General features: G+C 48.9%; 2 protein-coding genes across 2 annotated transcripts in view; both read left to right on the forward strand.

Moving 5' to 3' along the window:
* Window positions 1–18943, forward strand: part of LOC128409056 (tripartite motif-containing protein 10-like) — an 83502-nt gene that overhangs the window by 29704 nt on the left and 34855 nt on the right. The gene's annotated exons all lie outside the window — the stretch shown is intronic.
* On the forward strand, window positions 6728–17168 carry LOC128409171 (tripartite motif-containing protein 10-like). Its single transcript, XM_053379424.1, has 7 exons — window positions 6728–8498; window positions 9004–9099; window positions 9643–9873; window positions 11787–11809; window positions 12482–12600; window positions 12715–12744; window positions 14810–17168. Exons 1-7 carry the CDS (start codon window positions 7983–7985, stop codon window positions 15328–15330), a joined length of 1536 nt encoding a protein of 511 aa, XP_053235399.1. The 5' UTR covers window positions 6728–7982; the 3' UTR covers window positions 15331–17168.

Genomic DNA, 18943 nt, shown 5'->3' on the forward strand with positions numbered 1-18943 from the left:
CTCCCACAGACTGACAACTGAAAAACTGAAAGACAGCTGTGCCTTCACTGTGAGGCAGCAGCCATGGCTGGTTCTGGGGGTCCCGTCCAGGATCTCTGTGCTGAAGCCACTTGTCCCATCTGCCTGGATTACTTCAAGGATCAAGTGACCACTGTGTGTGGGCATGATTTCTGCTAAGGCTGCTTGAGCCAGTATTTGGGGGGGTGGGGGTGGCCCCTTAGCCTCCCTTCCCTCAATGCAGAGAAACAGCCCAGCCCAAGGAATCTCACCCCAAATTGGAAGCTGGAAATGTGAATGATTTGGACCCCTTCAAATTGCAATTCCCATCATGGGACTGAAACAGCACTGGTTGCACTGGATGATGATTTGTAGCAGGCCAGGGACAGAAGTTTCTCCCGTGCTGTCTAGGCATGGGTCAAAGCAGTTTCTTGTTTGTCCCTCTGCTTTCCCTGGGAAAACCCACTGAATTAGGAACAAATGTCAATCCTCAGAAAAACCAATTGATCTTTTCCCCAATTCAGCTGCAAACAGCAAGCAGAAGTGTGGGTGTCAGGGAACTGCCATCTGAGACGCAGGAGGTGAAAGGGCTCACGGAGGGTGAGAGAGACCATTCAGCTGGGGAGGGAACCAGCAGGGGGAGAAGTGGAGTTACAAGGGAAAGTGAGTCGGAGGGAGGGCTCAGAGATACTTCAAGCGAGAACAGTGGGGAGGTTTCAGGACCTCCTGTAGGGACACCCACTCCTCGCCGGAAACTGTCACGCCGAGAGTCCAGAAGACGCGTTTCCGTTAAGGAGCTTTTATGCTGGAAGAAGTTCCGTAAACGCCCACTGTCCGATTCAACGAGCGACTGATGGAGCCATGCTTAAGGAGCTCCGTCACAGACAGAGGTTTGTGGACTTAGCCAAACTCTGAGGGACTAGGATTTTACGCACAAGCAGCTCACCATCCCATCACAGCAATCGGACAGTCCCTGAAAGCAGCTTGTGCAGAGAGGCATCATGAGCAACCCAGCCGGAGCCGGGGGAGCAGGAGGAGCTGGAGAGGGTCCAAGCCTGGAAGAAAGGTACAGGGTGTTGGAAGTCCAGCTAGCACTGCAAACGGCGAGGCTAGAGGAAAGGAGGGCGCAGGATGCAGAAAAGGCAAAAGGCGCTACACTAGCAAGAAAGATGCCAGGATTGGTGCAGAAGTTTGGGGGGGACCCCAGGAACTACCAAGCCTTTAGGACAGAGATGCAGTATGCTCTCGAACTGCAGTTTAACGACTTTCCCGACGAGGCATCGCGAGTGGCGTTTGTGATTGGCCATCTCGAAGGGGGTGCGAGAGACTGGGTTAGACCCCTGATGGCAGGGAATAGTGAAATGCTGAAGGACACAAGGAAGTTTTTTCGCGCCATGGATTTGATGTTTTCCAGCGAGATTGAACAGGGACTGGTGCGCAGACAATTGATGGCTTGCAAACAGGGTAGCCGATCAGTTCGTGAGTACTGGACTGAGTTTACAATGTTGATACATAAATTGGGGTGGGACCTATCGGCGGAACCCATTCAAATGCTCTTTGAAGAGGGGCTTTCTTCGGAGGTGAAAGACGAACTTTCCCGGGCGCCCAGGGCGGAGTCTATGGACCAGCTGACCAAATCAGCGCTGACCATTGGAGCGCGCCAGGAGGCAAGAGCCTTGGAGAAGCGGGAGGGGAAAGGAGAGCGTTGGAGGGATTTCCGCATTCCAGAGATTCCAGAGCCAAGTTTCCCGCCCGGAGAGCCGATGGAAGTTGGAACAGCGCGCGCGCGTGCAGTTTCAAATCCCAGTGAAGGGAGGAAGAAGGAGGGAAAGAGCGCCAAGAAATGTTATCTCTGCCAGCAGCCAGGTCACTTTGCCAGAGTCTGCCCGCAAAGAAAGGAATGGCAAGGGATGGCAGGAGCTGTTGGGGGGAAGGAGGAGGGGGTCCAGGAGCCAGTAAAAGCCAACGCCTGGCTGCCACCGTCAGGGCACTGCAGCCAGGCCAAGGAGCAGTAAAAGTGCCCACTCCGGAACCTCCAAGACCAGCCCTAGTAATAGAGGTGTTGCTAGAGCTGGCAAACGGATACCCACTAAAGACAAAGGCGCTGTTGGACTCAGGCAGCTCCTGCAATTTCATGAGTAAGGAGTTTGCAGCTGAACACCAGATACAGATACTCCCTTTAAGCAATCCCCTGCAGGTGACCACGATCGATGGGAGGGAGCTGTTGGGAGGAGAAGTTAGCCTGCAGACCGTCCCAATGGTTATGAGGGTGGCCAGGCACACCGAAAGGATAGCGTTCAATGTGGCCACCCTGGGAGGGGCTCCCGTCATTTTGGGAATGAGCTGGCTAGCGTTGCATGACCCGCTAGTGGGCTGGCATCAGAGAGTGGTCTCCTTTGGGTCAGCACATTGCCTGGAACACTGCAGAGAAGGAAAGGTGCCAGAAGGGGCAAAAGCCTTTCTAGCAGGGACGGAAGTGGCGGACAAAGGGAAGGTGCCCAAACAATACGCTGACCTGAGCAAGGTCTTCAGCGAAAGGGAAGCAGATAAACTACCACCGCATAGAGACTTTGACTGCCAGATTAACCTGGTCCCTGGGGCCCAGCTCCCCGTGGGCAAGCTGTACGCCATGTCAGACAGAGAAATGCAGGAGTTAAGGGAGTTTATTGATAAAAACCTGAAGAGGGGCTTCATCAGAGAGTCTAGAGCGGTGGGGGGGAGCCCAGTGTTTTTTGTGGACAAAAAAAACACGGATAAACCCAGGCTTGTAGTGGACTACCGGCGGCTAAATGCCGTGTCAGAACCAGTGACTTTCCCCATGCCCAGGATTGATGACATTTTGACCAGGGTGAGGAAGGGAAAGATATTCACGAAACTGGACCTGAGAGGGGCATACAACCTGATACGAATAAGGAAAGGGGATGAATGGAAAACCACCATGTTCACCCCTTTGGGGGCTTTTGAATATTTAGTTATGCCATTCGGATTGCAATCAGGCTCCGCCTGTTTTCAATCGCTCATGAACCATGTCCTGGGACCTTTGCTCTACAAGAACTGCGTGGCCTTCCTCGATGACGTGCTGATATATTCAGAGAATGAGGAGCAGCATGTAAAGGATGTCAGGGAAGTGCTGAGCCAGCTGCAAGCAAACCAGCTGTGGGTGAAATTGGAGAAGTGTCAGTTTCACACCAAGGAGGTGGAATTCCTGGGGTACCGCTTATCAGACAAGGGATTAGCCATGGATCCAGGCAAGGTCCAGGCGGTGCTGGAATGGAAGACACCGAAAACAAAAAAGGATGTGCAAAGGTTCTTAGGGTTTGGGAACTTTTGCCGTAAATTCATCAAGAACTTTGCCCACTTAACGGCTCCCATCACGGACTGTCTAAGCAGCAAGAAGAAATTCGTTTGGACGGCGGAGGCGGAGCAAGCATTTGAGGAATTGAAAAGGGCATTCGCTTCGGAAGAACAGCTCCTGCATGTGGATTTACAAAAACCCATGAGAGTGGAAACTGATGCCTCAGACCGGGCGGTGGGGGCGGTGCTGCTTCAGCCAGGGAGCAATAAGTCGGAATGGAGACCGTGTGCCTTCTTTTCGCGTAAGCTGAACAAATCCGAGAGGAACTACACCGTATATGACCGAGAACTACTCGCCATTCACGAAGCGTTCCGGAGATGGAGACATTTACTAATTGGCGCACAGCATAAGGTGCAAGTGTGTACGGACCACAAGAATTTGGAGTATTGGAGAACAGCACGAGTGCTCAACCAACGACAAGTGAGGTGGGCCCAGGAGTTCTCCAAATTCCATTTTGAAATCTGCTATGTGCCAGGTCCAGAAAACATCAGAGCGGACGCTCTCTCACGCAAACCTGAATATTTGGAGGGGGAGGGAGCGCCTGAAGAGAGACATATTATCCCAGAGGACCACTGGGTGTGTGGGGCGGCCTGGGTGGGGCAAAGAGAACTGGTAGAGGGAACGGTAAATGATGAATACGCCCAGGATAAGCTCAGAGGTTTAAGGAGAGAGGGAGAGGACCCCGGAGGTTTTGAAGAAAGAAACGGGGCATTGTATTACAAAGGGGCACTATACATACCCGAAGGGGAATTGAGGGGGAGAGTACTCAAACAGCTGCACGACAATCCCACAGCGGGGCATTTTGGGCAACACAAGACCATGTGGTTGGTGACCAGGGAGTTTTGGTGGCCCAAGGTGAGGGAGGATGTACGGGAGTATGTGAGAAGGTGTGACCAATGCCAGAGAGCCAAAGGAGAAAGGCGGGCGCCAGCGGGGTTATTAGAACCGTTACCCACACCAGAACGACCGTGGGAGGCGGTATCGATAGATTTTATGACTGATCTGCCCAAATCCCAGGGGAAAACCGCCATACTAGTCGTAGTAGACCTGTTAACTAAGATGGGTCACTTTGTAGCTTGCTCACATGCAGTCACGGCGGAAGAGACAGCGAAATTGTTTGTAGAACATATTTTTAGGCTGCATGGCGCCCCCTTGAGGGTGGTCTCCGACAGAGGGAAACAGTTCACGTCCAGATTCTGGAGGAAACTTATGAGCTTGTTGCACGTAGAGGTCAACTTTTCGACTGCCAGGCACCCTGAGACCAATGGGCAGGCGGAGAGGGCAAACGGTATCCTCCAACAATACCTGAGGTGTTATGTCAATGACAGAGAGAACGATTGGGTCGAAAAGTTGGCGCTAGCAGAATTTGCTTACAATAATGCAGAGAATGTGTCCACCGGGATGAGCCCCTTTTTGGCTAATTATGGGTGCCACCCCAGGGCGTTTCCAGGGGGAGGAGGGGAGAGATGGAGTGTCCCGGCCGCTGAACATTTTGTAGAAGAAATGGAAGCGATCCATCGTCAACTCCAACTCAACTTAGAAAGGGCCAAAGAAGAATATAAGAGGCAGGCAGACAAGAGCAGAAGGGAAGGTGAAACCATTAGGGTGGGGAGTCAGGTCTGGCTATCAACCCAAGGGTTGCCGTTCAAGGGGGGTTGCAAGAAATTGAGACCCAAAAGATTGGGACCATTTGAGGTCATCCAACAGGTCAACCCAGTGGCTTTCAGACTCCGGTTACCGAACCACATGAAACTGCACCCAGTATTCCACAGGTCATTACTGTCACCATATAGGGGGGAAGGTGAAGGGGTATCCACACGGGGGCCAGCCATAGAAGAAAGGGAAAGCAGCAACCATGTGGCGGAAATCATCGACTCCAGGTGGAAGGGTAATCAGGTGGAGTATTAGGTCGCGTGGGAAGGGGAACCGGAGTCGGAAAACACCTGGGTGACGGCAGAGGAGGTCCGTGACGAGATCTTGGTCGAAACGTTCCACCAAAGGTTCCCCAGGAAACCTCAGCCAGTAGCGAGGTTCCGGAGGGAGTACTTTGGCACCACCGACGATGAGGAGGAACTGGAAGGATTCAGGGAATCGGAGTTGGAGGAAGGAACAGACTCCGATGAGGAGGAGTACTTGGAAACCGGAAACAGCAACAGGTGGAGGGAAGTGTTCGAAACTTCGGAAGATGAGGGAGGTTCCTTCAGGGGTTTTGCTCCCTCGCCTCCTGCAGAGGAGGGGAGGGAAGGGGGTGAAGGGGGCCCTGGAGGGGAGGTGGATGTCAGGGAACTGCCATCTGAGACGCAGGAGGTGAAAGGGCTCACGGAGGGTGAGAGAGACCATTCAGCTGGGGAGGGAACCAGCAGGGGGAGAAGTGGAGTTACAAGGGAAAGTGAGTCGGAGGGAGGGCTCAGAGATACTTCAAGCGAGAACAGTGGGGAGGTTTCAGGACCTCCTGTAGGGACACCCACTCCTCGCCGGAAACTGTCACGCCGAGAGTCCAGAAGACGCGTTTCCGTTAAGGAGCTTTTATGCTGGAAGAAGTTCCGTAAACGCCCACTGTCCGATTCAACGAGCGACTGATGGAGCCATGCTTAAGGAGCTCCGTCACAGACAGAGGTTTGTGGACTTAGCCAAACTCTGAGGGACTAGGATTTTACGCACAAGCAGCTCACCATCCCATCACAGTGGGTGACCCCCAAGTCGCTCCGTGGGGCTGAGTCTGCCCTAAAGTGCTTCCCTGGTAGCATTATGGATAGGAGAAGGGGAAGAGTCAGGGGTCCAAAGCATAAAATGAAAAAGAAATCTTTTTCTGCAGCCTGAACAAAATGGGTGTGGTGGAACGTTCAGACAAAGTTCAACTCTATCACTTATTAACCAATCAATGGCAAATTTATGATAGCTGATAAAAAGACCTGTTCAGAAAAAACATGGATTTGTTTTATACAGTTATAAATATATGCCAAATGCCTGGTTTTTTCTTTTCATTATTGAAAAAGAGCAGTTTATGTTTGGAGTGAGATGAGGTGGTGAGCAAATGGTTGTTCTGTTAGGAGGAGAGAAGATGGAGGGGGAGAAGGAAGCTGAGCTCTGCCAGCAGAAGAAAAGAACAGTTGCTGGTTGTTGTCACAGCTGTACAAAGTGCACATCCTTTGCCCCTCCCTAAAGAAAGAGCAAGGAGACAGGAGCAGGAACAGCCAGGAAGAAGGAAAGGCAACCCCAGAACTTCTCCTTGATTGACCACACCATCCCCCTGCCCACAGGATAAGCTAGTCTAGGGGTGAGTATCTGACAACCAAACCCACCTGTATGTTTCCAGGCTGCCCTTGGCCCAAGCAGGTCTATTTTCAATCCGTTCCCAGTAATGTGCATAGAGGAGCTTTTTAACTGTTCCTCTTCCTTGCCTTCCACCACCATTTGGCTGAAAGTCAAGCACCTATGGGAATGCTGTTAGCTCTGGGAGAGGAGCTCCCATGGGTGTCAATGGAGGTGTTGGCTGGGCACCCAAAAGAGGACTTGGAGCCCTGCAATGTCTTCTGTCCTTGTCTGTCACCTCGGTGCCATTCATGGGCCACTGCTGATGCAGCGCCAGGAAAGTGGACCTGCACATGAACGTGAGATTGTGTAGAATAGATAAAAACAAATGGAAACTCATAGAAACTTTCATTTGGGTTGTCTTGTCTAGATAATAATGTTGTCAGCAGGCACTGAAAAGAAGACTGTGAAGGTGCCTGCTTGATATTAACAGGAAGGCAGTTCCAAAGGGTTGCTGCCACCATGCTAAATGGTTGAGTTCTGACAGATGCAGTGCAGGTATTATGTGGCACCTGTAAAAGTGCCAATACCTCCAATTGAAGCAGTCAAGTGGGCACATATGGGGTAAGGTGACCTTGTAGGTAAAGAATGAATGAGTGTGCAAACTGAGTTGTTGAGTTTCAGGCAGTTGGACTGTTATACGGAAATTAGGGGTTGACTTTTACAGCCCATTTCTCCATCAAGGGACCCAATACTCAGTCAGAGAAGAATGAGGGGAGGGAGGAACCACTTGAGGAAAGCAAAGAAAATATTTGTTTTCTGCTGCAATAGAGTCCCCCCGCCACCGCCATCACCACCTTGCAAGGAAGTGAGGGGACCCAGAGTAAAAATGTGCAACAATTTTTAAAGACTTCAGAAATGGCCCAGCCATTATCCAAGGACCACCCAAAGTCATCATACAAGTACCAAGCATTTTGCATCTGTTCAATTGGCATGCGAAGGTGCCACACACTGTTTTTGGCCCAGAATGGGGACAGAATTGCATGCACTCTGCCAACATGTGGGATGGGGAGTTGCCTGTACAAAGGACACAGAACGTGGTTCCACTTGTAAATCAGACCATGCTCAGCATATTCTTTTTGTCCGACATGTTTACAAATCTGTCACTCAGAGATCTGAGCAATACATGCTAATTGTTTTTCTGGGGCTTGCCAGAACATCCTTTTGAAATGGTGAAGACCTTGGTGTCAGAGTTTATTGACACAGACCTGTCTCTTTTCCAATACAGTAATTTGTATAATAAGACCAGTTGTGGGGCTCCATTGCATAAAAAGTGAAATGCATTGTTAGTTTTTCTGGAGGGATATGGAAAAGCTTAATGCTGAATAGTTTTCCCCTTTCAGGCATTTTTTACGTCCCCTGTCCCTTCACGTCCTGCTGCCATCCTGCAGCCGCCTCTCATCTCAACAAAGCCACACATTCTGGATCCGTCATGGCCTCAGCCCCCCCATCCACGGATGTAGGAGAGGAAGTCTTGTGCCCCATCTGCCAGGACTTCCTGACAGACCCCGTGACCTTGGATTGCGGCCACAACTTCTGTCAGGGCTGCATCACCAAGCACTGTGAAATACGGGATGAAATTGACATGGGGGACTGCAAGTGTCCCGTCTGCATGGTCAAGATCCAGAGCAGAAATTTCTGCCGCAATTGGCAGCTGGCAAATGTAGCAGAAAGACTCAAGCTCCAGAGAAAGCAACTATGTGAGAAGCACAAAGAAAAACTCCACCTGTTCTGCAAACAAGATGAAGAATTGGTGTGTTTGGTTTGTGAGCGATGCCCAGAACATAAATCGCACACTGTGGTTCTCAAGGAAGAGGTTGCCCAGGAATACAAGGTAGGAAGTCATTTTGACACTTGCTAACACAACCCTTTCGTATCTGTGTTTATGTGTGAGTGTGTATGTGCAAAATACGCTGTCAATGTGGCTGGAAAGCAAACATAATGAATTACTAATCTGCACCTCAAAGTGAATCAAAACTTGGGCCTGGTCTCTGTGCTATGCAAAACAAAACAAAACCTTTGTTCTGCTTCAAAAGCAACTTTTTAAAATGTAATTTTGTTTTGAAAAGCACATTTTTTTCTGCACTTGTGCCCAAGGGCTCCTGTGTAATGTAGTAATAATAATAATAATAATGCTGGTTAATAAGAGTAATAGAATGAAAGTTCTCAAGCGACCCTTGAATTTTAAATGTACAGCAAAAAAACCCCAAACCACTAGAAGAGAGCAATTATCAGATAAAAATCTAATAGTGGGGGACCACACAATAGAAAGATATGTAAAATACTGAAGCTCTCCACCCCGCATCCTAATCCAATCGGATATTTTGTTTTCTGTTTAGACACTCATCTGTGATCGCCTGGAGCATCTGAAGAAAGAGAGAGAGAAAATTCAGGCTTATGAAGCAAAAATAGGAAAAGAAAGCAACAGCCTGCTTGTAAGTGTGACAATGACTACTAAGAGAACATGTATGCTTGAAGGACCAAGGCTGGATCTATACAGTGGTACCTCGGGTTAAGTACTTAATTCGTTCCGGAGGTCCATACTTAACCTGAAACTGTTCTTAACCTGAAGCACCACTTTAGCTAATGGGGCCTCCTGCTGCTGCCGCGCCGCCGGAGCACGATTTCTGTTCTCATCCTGAAACAAATTTCTTAACATGAAGCACTATTTCTGGGTTAGCGGAGTCTGGAACCTGAAGCGCATGTAACCTGAGGTACCACTGTACTGATTTGGAAAACACTATAAAAAACGCTATTTAAAAAATTAGCTCTCGGTGTAATTTCTCATTGGGACAGATAGCAGCTCTACTAGTATAACATGTTTATAACAGATATGTAACATTCTAATTAGTCCAGTGTAGTTGAGTCCCAAGTCATGATGTAGCCCTATTTCTGAGTGACTTGCCATAACATTGTTAAAGAAGGTCTTTCTAAAGACCCTGGCCTCTTCTTTTCCTCTTTCTTCCTGCCTCTTGAAGAGAATAACAGAAACTGAGAGGCAGAAGACCATGGAGAAGTTCAGACAACTGCACCAGTTTCTGGAAGAACAAGAAAAGCGTCTGCTGAATGAAATAGAAGAGATGGAGAAGGAGATCACAAGAAGAAGGGAGAAGCACCTGGCTGGACTCTCAGAGGAACTCTCCTCTCTTGAAAGGAGCATCCGGGAGATGGAGGAGAAGAGTCAGCAGCCAGCGAGTGAACTCCTGCAGGTGAGACTGTGGCAGGAACAGCCCAAAGTTCCTCTCTAATGGTTTAACCACACTTACCTTTTGATGTACTCTTTCCAGGCACAGGGCAGTGCTTTCCCAGTCCCTAAGCAAACTCTCCCTCCCCCCCAGTTGTCCCCCCCCAATTCCTCTTTAAAGCTGAAGCACAACCAATGGCAAATTGGGTTTTCTGTGCATTGCTGTTTGGCCCAATTCAGCTTTAAAGAGCAGGTTTTGACAGGGAAAGCTCCATAGGAGGAAAAGGGGGAATTCTCGGACACAGAGCTTTACAGCGTGGACCATGTTGGACCAAAGGGGGAGGGACAGAGAAGGAGGTCAGGTAGAAGGGACTGCTGTCAAATGGGGCACAGAGTTGGGGCTTGCATCTCTGAGCAGGAGTGTAGCGAAGGGAGGGCAAGGGGGGCCTTAGCCTGGGCACATGATTTTGAGGGGGGGTGAGCCAGGTGCCCCCTTGCAGGAATCCCACCCCGCCTGGTGCCAGGGGTCTTGCCACCATGCCCCTGGCCCCCTCACGGAATGGCAGTGTTGGGGGCAAGCACTAGCCAAAGGCTGCATCAGAAACCTGATATGGAAAGGTGGGGTAAGTTAAAAGCATCTTGGTTAGATGATCCTTGGAATCCCTTCCAACACTACAATTCTATGATTCCACGAAAAGCAAAGATCAGTGCAAAAAGCATGACAATACTGCCAAGGTTTTTGGTTTTGTTTCTTACTTTTCCCACTCTTGGTTGACTTGAGGGAATTGAATAGATAATTTTATTTGGCAAAGTAAGTATCCCAGAGTGGATAATGTTAATACGCAAACTGCTGCACAGAAGAGAGGATTGCCAGTACCTGATTTAGCTAAGTAGTGTGAAGCTGCTTAGCTAACTTTGTTAAAGTTAAGGATATCCCAGAAAAAGGAACTCTTTCAGTTGGAAGAGTTATCCATAAATTCCCCACTGGCCAAAATACTAGGGAAACCTAAGAAAGACAGAGGAGAACTCATGAATTTTCATCAGGACATTTAAAAAAAAAAGGACCTGAACTTAAGATTGGAAAATAATGGAGAGAAACCAGAATTGTTAGATGCATCCATCATTGTTGTTCGTTTAGTCGTGTCCGACTCTTCGTGACCCCATGGACCAGAGCACACCAGGCACTCCTGTCTTCCACTGCCTCCCGCAGCTTGATCAAACTCATGCTGGTAGCTTCGAGAACACTGTCCAACCATCTCGTCCTCTGTCATCCCCTTCTCCTTGTGCCTTCAGTCTTTCCCAACATCAGGGTCTTTTCCAGGGAGTCTTCTCTTCTCATGAGGCGGCCAAAGTATTGGAGCCTCAGCTTCAGGATCTGTCCTTCCAGTGAGCACTCAGGGCTGATTTCCTTCAGAATGGAGAGGTTTGATCCAGTGGCGTAGCGTGGGGGGTGCAGGGGGTGCCGGCCGCACCAGGCGCAACATCTGGGGTTAGGGCAAATCCACGGGTTGGGGGCGCAAATCCACGGGTTAGGGGGCGCAAATTACTTGCCTTGCCCCGGGTGCTGACAACCCACGCTACGCCACCGGTTTGATCTCCAGCACCATAATTCAAAAGCATCAATTCTTCGGCAATCAACCTTCTTTATGGTCCAGCTCTCACTTCCATACATCACTACTGGGAAAACCATAGCTTTAACTATACGGACCTTTGTTGGCAAAGTGATGTCTCTGCTTTTTAAGATGCTGTCTAGGTTTGTGATTGCTTTTCTCCCAATCTAACCAGAATTGTTAGATGCATCCATGCCTATCGAGAACTTTGGCATATGCTAGGCAGATTCACCCCAGAGGGCATCCATTGCAGGGGCTGATGGGTCTTCATTACAGGGCCTGTGGTAGGCAGTGAATTCCATTCTGACTTTCCTCTTTTCCTTTCTAGGATGTTAGAAGAACTTTGCAGAGGTAAGGGGACCCTGCTCAACTCCATTAATATCACTCCCTGAAACTTCACAGGTAGACTGGGATAGAATATATTATGAAGATTATAAAGTGGAATAGAAATGAAATGAGTAATAATGTGGGACTATTCCACAGAGTCCCACACAGTTACCTGTCACCTGTGGGGCTAAAAACGAGGAGATGGAGTTGGGGTGTTTACCATGTTCCTGAACATATCCCAGCTGCAATATGTAACTTCAAGGTGTCACTTGGGTTCATGATAAGAGGATGTCATTGTTTAGTCGTGTCCGACTCTTTGTGACCCCATGGACCAGAGCAGGCTGGGATAGAAGGAACATTTCACTTGTGTCAACAACAGCACATCTTTATTGCATGTCGTAGGCAGTGCAGCTGAAATGGAAAAACTCTGAGCAGAGTGGTATCACTTGACTTTATTTTATTTCTCCATTTGAGTGGATGTAAGTGAAGAGATTCAGACAAAGGGCTGCTCCTTTGGCCTTCAGTTGTCTGGCTTTGGAGTCCCTAGTAAGGAGAAATCTTCCCCCCTCTGTGACTCCATTCCTCTCCCTCTCCCTCTTGGCTTTATACAGTTTCTTTCCTCCTCTCAATTCCTTTCTTTTGCTGCCCTCAGAAATTCTGGATTTGAAATGGGTTAACATGTCTTTTTCCCATCAGGTGTGAGCGAAGGGGGACATCTGAAAATCCACTGACTTTCCCACTAGAATTGAAGAGGAAGATCTCAAAATTCAGGGCTGCAATTCCCATTCTATATCTTGGGGAGGAAAAAATAAAAGGTAATGAAGAATGGCTGCAGGGATTTTATATGTTATGAAGTGAAAATATTGTTGCAAAATTATTTGAGTTATAAAAGTCTGTTTCTCAAACTTTATATCTCTTTTCTTCTTCAGATGCTCTGTTATCTAGACTGCTTCAGAAAGGTAAATTTTGGGTGAGGGACCAATTCAAGGTGGGGTTGGGGACTGGTATTTCAATGGGATTGTGATCTGTCCTGCCCTTTGTGTTATTCTAAGAGAGGGAGAAGTAGTATCTGCATATGATATTTTGCAGCCTAATTCTTCTCCTTCCCCCTTTGCTTTTACTAGATTCTTTGATCTTCTCCACATTAAACATGAATGTAATGTGCACCCTTATGGTCAAATTACATTGCAAATATTAGGGTGCCCATTACATTTGATTGCACATTTACGTTCACCTGCAAATTCCTTTTTTGGTTTCAAGGTATTGAAAATTAGATTTGATAGAGCATTAGATTCACCTAAATATGGTACCTGAATTTATCTATGAGGATCAACTTCTGTCTTCTGCATTCATCAAGGAGGTTTTCCCTGTTGCATTCCCCCCCCCGCCCCCCGTCTTCTAATTTGTTGGTTTTAATCATGCTGATTATTTACCAACAGGGTAATTGCACACAGAGCTGCCCACTTCTACATTTTAATTTGGCCCTAATCCTCTGTTCAACAGGGACCCTCAATATTTCCTTAGATTCTGGAACTCACTAGGCACGGATTCCTGTCAGCTTTTTAAATATAATTTTTTAGAAATTAGTCTTCCAAACCTACTCACACCCCACCCCACACACCCCACCGGCAGCCCATTGGCCCACCAGGTGGGGGTGCACCGGGCACACAGTTACCTGATGGGTGGCACCCGGCCAGGTGGCCCCGCACAGGGCCGCAAACTCTGCCCACCTGTTGGGAAGGGGTGAGTGGGAATTCTTTCCAATTGTTCTACTGCAATACATCATAAATAAGCATCAATAAATGTAATATGCAAATAAGCTATTAACAAACAATGAATTAACAGAATTAAAATCAAGTATAGATTACCGTGATTAAAGGTTTTGTTGGCCGTGGCTGCGTCGTGCAAGTTGTGGCTGTGATATGGTTGGGGGGTAATCTTTAGAGGATCCTCCGTTTGTAGCTGCAGCTGAGAGCGGAGGATCCCAGCACTGGCAGCAAAGTGCTAAGTACCGTGCATGTGTGCCGTCGCACACATGCATAGTACGTAGCAATGCTGCACATGGGCTTTATAGCAGTTTGCCGCCGGCGCAACTCCAGCACCGTACAGACGGTGCCGGGATCCCTCTGGCACCGCTGCAGCCTGGATGCCTTCCTTCGCCCCTGCCCTCCCCCCCTGGAAGATTTCCTTAGAAAACCTCAACCACTTAGCGGGGGGGAACCCACAACAACTTTGTGGGTAAAGGTAAACAATATTTTGTCCATAGTTACTATTTTAAATATGGCAATCCTAGCTAGTATGCTCCCACTACAGCCAGCTTGTCCTTGATGTGCTATAAAGTGCTGGATTCAGTCTCTGCACAGCTAATATCAAAATGCTTAAATATAAAAATGCGGGTGTATTTTCAGGACAGTAAAGAAACTTTAGGATCACTGTTGCCAAGGTCAAAATCTTTTAACTCTTAGTCAGATAGACTTTAGCTTCCTTTAGGACAACAAATGTGTGTGTAGTGGTATCATGGTTGTAAGAAAACAATGCTGGAGGTTCGCAAGGGAAGGGAATTTGTTAGGTTGCCTAATTTGATTTCTTCCCCCTGATTTCAATGTAAGCCTCTGAAAGCCCCAAATGGGCAAGTCACAGAGAGAGATTCAAAGGAGGACCATTTTTCTCCTCTTGCCCCCATCCTTCCCTCCTCCCCTTCATTGCATAGAAGATACGAGGGAATATTTTCTGGGCTGTTTTGCTTCTTGAAGGGTGACTGAATTGACAGGAGGGACACAATAAAATATGTTGAGAAAAATGGCAGAAAAAGAAGTAGATAAAAATCCACAGGGAAGGTATTTATTCTGAGGTTAGTCTGGGAGAAAGAGGGGGGGGGGTCCCAATCCTGAATGGAACATGAGGAAGTCCCATTTATCTGAGAGGGAATCTGCTTCTTCTTGGTGTTATTTTGGATCAGGATGTCCGTCTCTGACTCTCGGCTGATTCTGCCTCTCTCCTCTTTTCCTCATCTTCTCTCAACAGCAAATGTCACTCTGGATCCAGACACAGCCCATCCCTGCCTCATCCTGTCCGAGGATGGGAAAAGCGTGAGAAGGGAATACAAAGATGAAGCCCTGCCTGACAATCCTGAGAGATTCAGTGACTGGCCTTGTGTGTTGGGATGTGAGGGATTCACAGCAGGCAGACATTTCTGGGAAGTCAATATGGGAAGTGAGGAATTGTGGGCTATAGGGGTCGCAAGGAAGTCTATGGGGAGAAAGGGCCTATTCTCCTTAAGGCCTGAGAGAGGCATCTGGGCTGTGGGAAAGTGGCATGGCAAATACAAGGCCTGCACCTCCCCTCATTGCTCTCCTCTGTCCCTGAGTGAGGAGCCCAGGAGGATCCGGGTGACTCTGGACTATGAAGGGGGATATGTGTCTCTTTCTGACGCAGACTCAGGGGCTGAACTCCACACATTCTCAGGAGCCTTGTTCTTTGGGGAGACCCTCCTCCCTTTCTTTTGTCTGTGGGGATATGCAACCCACCTCAGGATCTCCTGTTAAGAGTAGAATTGACATCTTTGCAGATGCCCAGTGAGAGGAGTCATTCCAGTCACACTTGGAGGAAACGACAAAACAAAATCTGGGATTTTCTTTTCCCTCCGCTTTCCCAGAATTCCTTCTGCAGTGGAGTCCTTAAAGAGAGGGAAACACTTTTATTGTCCCAATAAACAATCTATTCCTCCAAAGAATGCACTCGCCACCCCCTGTGATCCTGGTTCTGTTGTTCACCTTCCTTTCATGACCAAACCTCCACCAGCTGTTAAAATGCCCACATGATGGCATTGATAGATTACTGGAGAACAACCCCTCCAGGCAACTTTTGCAACTAAAGCTTGTGCATCTCAGGCAGGAAGGAAATAAGAAGACTGTCTGTGAGGCCCCAACTTCCAACCCTTTGCAAATGCAGCCTCCCCATCTCCACACTTCCTCAGAGAGAAATCTCACTGAATCCAGAGTTGATGGGAGTTGTAGTCCAGCAACTTGGCCAAGTCTGCCCTTTATAATCCACATGGTGTCTTCCCTTTGGCCCCCACCCTGGATGTGAGATGTTCCCCCAAAGAGGGTCTTTTCAGTATCTGTGGAATGCCCTCCCACCAGATCACACTTCCCCACAGAGCAAGAGATCTCTCCCAGCCCCACAGGTGCAGCACCCGTCCGTCAATAAGGGGGAGAGTTAAGTGTTCAGGGTAGTGGAGATGTCTCCAAGCCTCTTAAGTCTTTCTGCCTAGCAAAGGGAGGAGACAGTTGCCAGGGGTAACAGGAGGGCTCTCTCAGCCCCTCGAGGGCAGCAGCTAGCATTCTTGTTCTCTCTTTGGTGGCTATTGAGGTGCTTCAGAGAAGGGAGAAGACACCCCTTCACCTTCCACCTGCCCCCTCTCTCCAGATCCACATAAGTCCAACAACCAGGGCGGGAGGAAGTTCAGCACACCACAGGCCCAGTCTCCCCCTCCTGGAAGGCTGACTCTGTTCCTGCAAAGCAACTAGCAGACCCAAGTGTGTCTCCTGTAACGTCCTGCTTAAAAACCCTGTAACCTTATACCAAAAATGTTCTGGTTTACCTCCAACCTGCTTTCATTGCTCTTCCACCCCTCCAGGCAGCAGTGATGTGGCAGCATCGGGGAAGCATCCCAGAACAATCAACAAAGCAGAAGAAACCCAGTGCTAATGCCCTTCTACTGTGTCAGGAACATGCTGCAGAATACACCAGCCTGGAGGGACCCTTTACACAGCAAGGGAAGGAAATCTGCACCTCGGCCCTTTTCCTAATTAGGGACTGTGGGGTTTCATTGCTCCAATGAAGACCACGCTGGGTGCAGTTCTCCAGGGGACCACTTGATGTCAGCGTTCCACCATGAGCAAGGCTCTTGTTATAGTATCCACCAGAGCTTTCCAAACTTTTCACCTTGCTGACACGCTTTTTAGACATGCGTCCTTTTGCAACACAGTAATTCAGTTTTACTAGCAAAAGAGAGGTTCAACCAGGGGTCCTCAAACTATGGGCCACATCCGGCCCGCCCGTGTCCTGAACCCGGCCCACCCCCAGGTCACACTGCCTCTAAGCCCAAATCCTCTGTGGGCTGCGGCGTGTACCTCTCTGCCTTGCCCACCTCACAGGGCTGTTGTGGGATGCAAAGGCGGGCAAGTTCCACAGGAGCAGGGTGGGAGGGGATCCCGGGTGGCCGTGCCAGCTGCTCCTTTCCTCCAGCCCCGCCGCCTCTGCTAGCCCCGCCCTTCTCCGCACAGGTACTTCTGCTGGCCGCAATACTCTGCGCGGAGGCTGCTTGGGCTTGCAGTGGGGGCACAGATGGGAGCCGAGCAGCGCAGCGCTGTCTTGCCCAGTGGGCCGGCCGCCTGCTGCTGCCACTAGGATCCTGCTCGTGCTGCTGCTCCTTTTGGCGCCAGCGGCTACCTAAGGTTGCGTGCTTTGGCATAACCTCTGCAGCGTTCTGTGGTGCCTAGTCCTGTGCAAAGGGCTCCAAGCACACTGGCATTCGTGCAGTTAAGTTAGTGAGCTTTGTGAGCTTAGTCAGGTTTCCCACCCCAAAGGCTGTAATTCCCTGTGTACTTACCTGGGAGTAAGCCTTATTGAATTCAGTGGGGCTTACCTCTGAGAAGGCAGCCATATGATTGTATGGATACATTAGGGAAAAAGCGTCTGTGTATTTACTCAGAAGTAACTGCACTGCTTTCAGTGGATTTACTCCCTGGTAGGGATGGCTGAATCCGTCCATTTTGGTGTCTTGTTTTTGCAATCTTCCTTTCAGTTCTCCACATTTCCACATTAGTGTTCTTTTAATATATTTTTCAAGAAAAGGTACTCTTGAAAATTTGTCACCATTTTAGTCTGTGTTTCTCCTAAAATGCACTTTTTTGTATGTTGTTTTTCCTAATACATCTTTGCAAAGCAATTATCTGCAATAGTATGCATAAGGTACTTTCACCGATATGCAAGTTTTGGAGTCACCTTCAAAGGTAGAGAAGCAGGACTGTTTATTTCCACTGTTGGGAATATATGTATCGTATTGTTTTTCCTGTTTTTTGTGCACTACAAATAAAATATGTGCAGTGTGCATAGGAATTCGTTCATAGTCCGGCCCCCAACATTGCCTGAAGGACAGTGAACTGGCCCCCTGTTTAAAAAGTTTGAGGACCCCTGGGTCAAACTAACACCTTTCCAGGAGCGCAGGGGTGTTTGTGTGACACACCTACACACTGCAGCTGACACAGTCAATCACAAGGCTCTGGTATATGTGCTGATTGGGTCAGATTGCAGCAACAGCTGCCGCTGTCCTTCAGACAAAACAACTTCACAACTTCGGGGTAAATGTTGGTGGTGGTCTTCACACACCTACTTCTCACGTAAGTCTTCAGTCCATGGGTCGGATATACACATACACAAATTGGTTCAAGGCACGGCCTGGTCCCACAGTCTGGGGTGAGGGCAAGTGGCCTTTTCCTGGCTTAGGACGGGCTTACCATACCTGCCCAGTTCCTACAGACTGGAGGAGTCACTGCCAGGCCTGGGTTTCCGCTGCTCCCCATAGGAAGGAGGGGCTGGGAGTCCTGCTCCAGGAGGGGCTTTGGTGCTGGGCAGTGACCGAATTGGGACCAGGAGGGTTCGCTTTCCAGTAAGGATGGCCGCCCTATTGTACCCATAAGGAGGATTGGGTAGGATAGGAGGGAAGGGGACCCTTGAACTTGATGGGTGAACATGCCTACAATAGTGCCTGCGTAAGATTATTTTGTACCCTAGGCAAGGCTAAATACTTGCTGCTGAAACAACAGCAGCAGCCCCAAACTGCTTTGCAAGGCTGGGATCAGTCCAGTGCTGTCTCGAGAATAAACAAACTTTGGTTTGGCCTGATCTCTGTGTCAGACTCCTTCTCACAGAGCAATTGACCCTCTGGGGAAGATCCCTGGGGCAAATTTGTTCAACATGCTATGAGGCCAGCGGTGGTGGCCATGGAGAGGCAATAGGATGCTCCCTTGCAGCCATCACTATTCTCACCACTGCTCAGAACAAATGCCGGCTAATCCTCCTCCCAAGCTTATCAGCTGCTGCACCAGTGAGAAAAATAGGGACATCCCAGGATCAAATCAAAAGCCAGGATGG

Source organism: Podarcis raffonei, chromosome 2 (assembly GCF_027172205.1).
Source record: "Podarcis raffonei isolate rPodRaf1 chromosome 2, rPodRaf1.pri, whole genome shotgun sequence".
NCBI classification, from domain to species: Eukaryota; Metazoa; Chordata; class Lepidosauria; order Squamata; family Lacertidae; genus Podarcis; species Podarcis raffonei.